This window comes from Austrofundulus limnaeus, unplaced genomic scaffold (assembly GCF_001266775.1).
Source record: "Austrofundulus limnaeus strain Quisiro unplaced genomic scaffold, Austrofundulus_limnaeus-1.0 Scaffold823, whole genome shotgun sequence".
In the NCBI taxonomy this organism is placed as follows: Eukaryota; Metazoa; Chordata; class Actinopteri; order Cyprinodontiformes; family Rivulidae; genus Austrofundulus; species Austrofundulus limnaeus.
In genome coordinates, this window is record NW_013953225.1 from 155072 (window position 1) to 157826 (window position 2755).

Sequence of the window (2755 nt, forward strand, 5' to 3'; positions counted from 1 at the left end):
GATATAAATCTGCTGTTTTACATGATTGTTGAATGAAATTAACATTATTAATTTATTGTAAAAACATGACAGATAATGTGTGAAACAGATCCAGTTCAGCTGCTGTTTATCTGTTAGTTTCTATGTTTGCTGTGAGCTGTTGTCCTGTTTGGTCTGGTTCTGCTCCTCCATGATGTCACAGAGGTTACCAGTGGATGGGATGGGCAGGGCTCAGTCTAGTGATCTTTATATTTAAGTCTTTGGTTATTATGTAAATAAACCAAGAGTTACAAAGATCTTTTACCTTTGAAATAGTTTATTTTACTGTATTTAATCATGAATACAACATACAGAACCCTATAAAAATAGTGGCAATCAAACAACAACAAAATCAAAAATAGCACATTCTGCCTCATATTTAACACAAATATTATTTTAACATCTCTGACTTACCAAATTTTTAAAACAATTTTATTATTACTTTCATAGTTTTATCTTCAGCTTATTGTAGTTTTAACTGTCTTGGACGTTCGTAGAAATAGTTTTTACCAGTTTGTAGCCAAGATTCAGATGTTTCTGTAGATACTAAACATGTCTATGTTTAATTAAAACAACTTACAGTAATTAAAGTAGAAAACCAGGGGTTTGGGCTTTAAGAGATGAATGAATTAATTGGCGGGCCAGACTTTGGTCAGTCAGATGTAGCCCGCAGGCCACCAGTTGAATAGCCCTGATCTATAAGCAATGTTTGTGTGAAGCAGTGGATCAACAGAGGTTAAAGCCTGGGTTTGATCAGTTACTTTAGCACAGCTACAATGTTGGCTTTAAGCAACAAACATGCTTGAATGCTCCACCTGCTGCTCTTGTTCACATCACTGCTCCTGCATCAGCAGCTGCTTGGTTTATGAGCACTTTTACATTTCAGCAAGTTCTGTCAACGCCACCTAACTTTCACCTGTTCCTGATATAACAGTGTTTAAATCTCACTTTAAGTTTTTTGTTTACATGGTTTTGTACCTTGAATTTTAAAGACATTTAATAAGAAGGGCATTAAACACTTTTTTAAACTGTGCAGTCCAAACTGCAGCTGGTCTTATGGTCCATGTTCAGCCTGTAGAGCAGGTGGTGAAGGTGGAAGCTGGATCATCTCTAACAGCAGCTCCTGTGTTCTCCAGGTGAGGAGCACAACAAAGAGGCACTGCAAGATGTGGAGGACGAGGCCCAGTGAGACTTTCCCACCGACAGCCAACAACCTGACCCCACCCACCCACCTCCTCGTCACCTCCTCACACTCCTCACCCCTCTGTTTTGGCCCTCCCCCTCTTTTATGAGTCTCCTCCTTAAGCCCCCTCTCTCCCCTCCATTTCCTTTCCTCTGGAATTCCAAGACCCATCAGGACTGTGGAGTTAAGTTTATTTTTCTCTTATTTTTGTATTAGCCCTTCTACCGTTGGATTATATACCACTTAAGTGAGACGGGACGTACGATGTTAGACAGATGAAGACAGTGCTCCCTGGGTTGTTTGCTGTGTTTTGTCCTGGTACAAGCAGTTCTGAAGGTTAACTTTGTTTTCCAATGTTGTATTTTTGTTTTTGCTTTTTTTTCCCCCCCCTCAATATTTTTATCAGTTGCTGGATGTATTGAGATTTTTTTCTTAATGTAATTACAGAAATTAACTTTTATTACTTATGTTGAATATTAGTTATGGGAGCTATTTTATCTCTGATTTTAGTGAAATGTTGAGCAGATAATTTCACCTTTTTGTGGACAGTTTGGAAAACTTCAGGTACCCTTTTTAATACCATAGTTTTTCAGAGGAAGTTGGCAAAATTTGTGATATCCACGTGGGGCAAAGAAGTGATTAACTTTTACACTATAGTGATTCTTTTCTCTGGTAGTTCTTAGACTGATCTTAGTGCTAAAATACTGTAGAGACTCACACACTGAGTGTCTAAAGGCTGACGTCTTCAGAGCTTTAATCAAAATCAAACATTTGGGAGATGTCTCACTCTACGAAGGAGAACACAACAAATCATTGTGTGTGTGCATGAATTAACACGTTACTTCTCCCCTGCTTTTTACTAAAGCTCCTAGGTTTAGAGAGTTTCTTTACTTTGCATTTTTCTTTGTTGCTCTTCTGGTTTTTGCTTCATTATGTGTAACTTGGAGCTGATTTGTACTACTGGATATCTGACTGGAGCCACAGAGAAGGAATCTGTAATGTTCTTAATGAAACGTGGCATGGAATCAACATTAAACAATCTGAATTAAAGACTTGCTGACTTGTTGTTTTTATATAAATATATATATCTCAGTGTGTGGTAATGTTTGTGCCTGTGTCACATAAAACCCATTGAGATCAAGATGGTTTTTTCCAAGGGTGAAACAGAAGCATAATAACCTTGACAGTGACTAAAACTCCATGATTTAGTGAAATTACAAGTAACAAAGTGAAAGAACAGATAATGGTTGAAGCATAGACAGAAATACAATGTAAGATAAGAAGACATTAAAATTTAGAAAGGACTTTTCTGCGTCGTTGCAACAGTTGAGCACAAGAAGGCATCACAGTTTTCAACCCCTCACTCTCTTACGTTAGCTCTGAAAAGACCGTGAGGCCTTAACCTTTTACCTCTGCAGTTTAAGTTTCACCCTTGGTAACAGTTGCTTTTTTTTTTTTTTTTGTGCTGCTGTTTCATCAGCCGTGTCGGTCTGACTGCCAGCTACAAATTTAGAAACTCAGCTGAAAGTAGAGGAGCCTTGCAGTGTGCAGACT

General features: G+C 38.0%; 1 protein-coding gene across 1 annotated transcript in view; it reads left to right on the forward strand.

Annotated features, from left to right (window-relative positions):
* Window positions 1–2253, forward strand: part of ywhae1 (tyrosine 3-monooxygenase/tryptophan 5-monooxygenase activation protein, epsilon polypeptide 1) — a gene marked incomplete at its 5' end in the record, with an annotated part of 22830 nt that extends 20577 nt beyond the window's left edge. Inside the window, 1 exon segment of the mRNA XM_014028855.1 lies at window positions 1155–2253. Within this exon segment, the coding sequence (XP_013884309.1) occupies window positions 1155–1207 (53 nt within the window). The 3' untranslated portion in view covers window positions 1208–2253.
* Window positions 2254–2755: the final 502 nt, after the last annotated feature.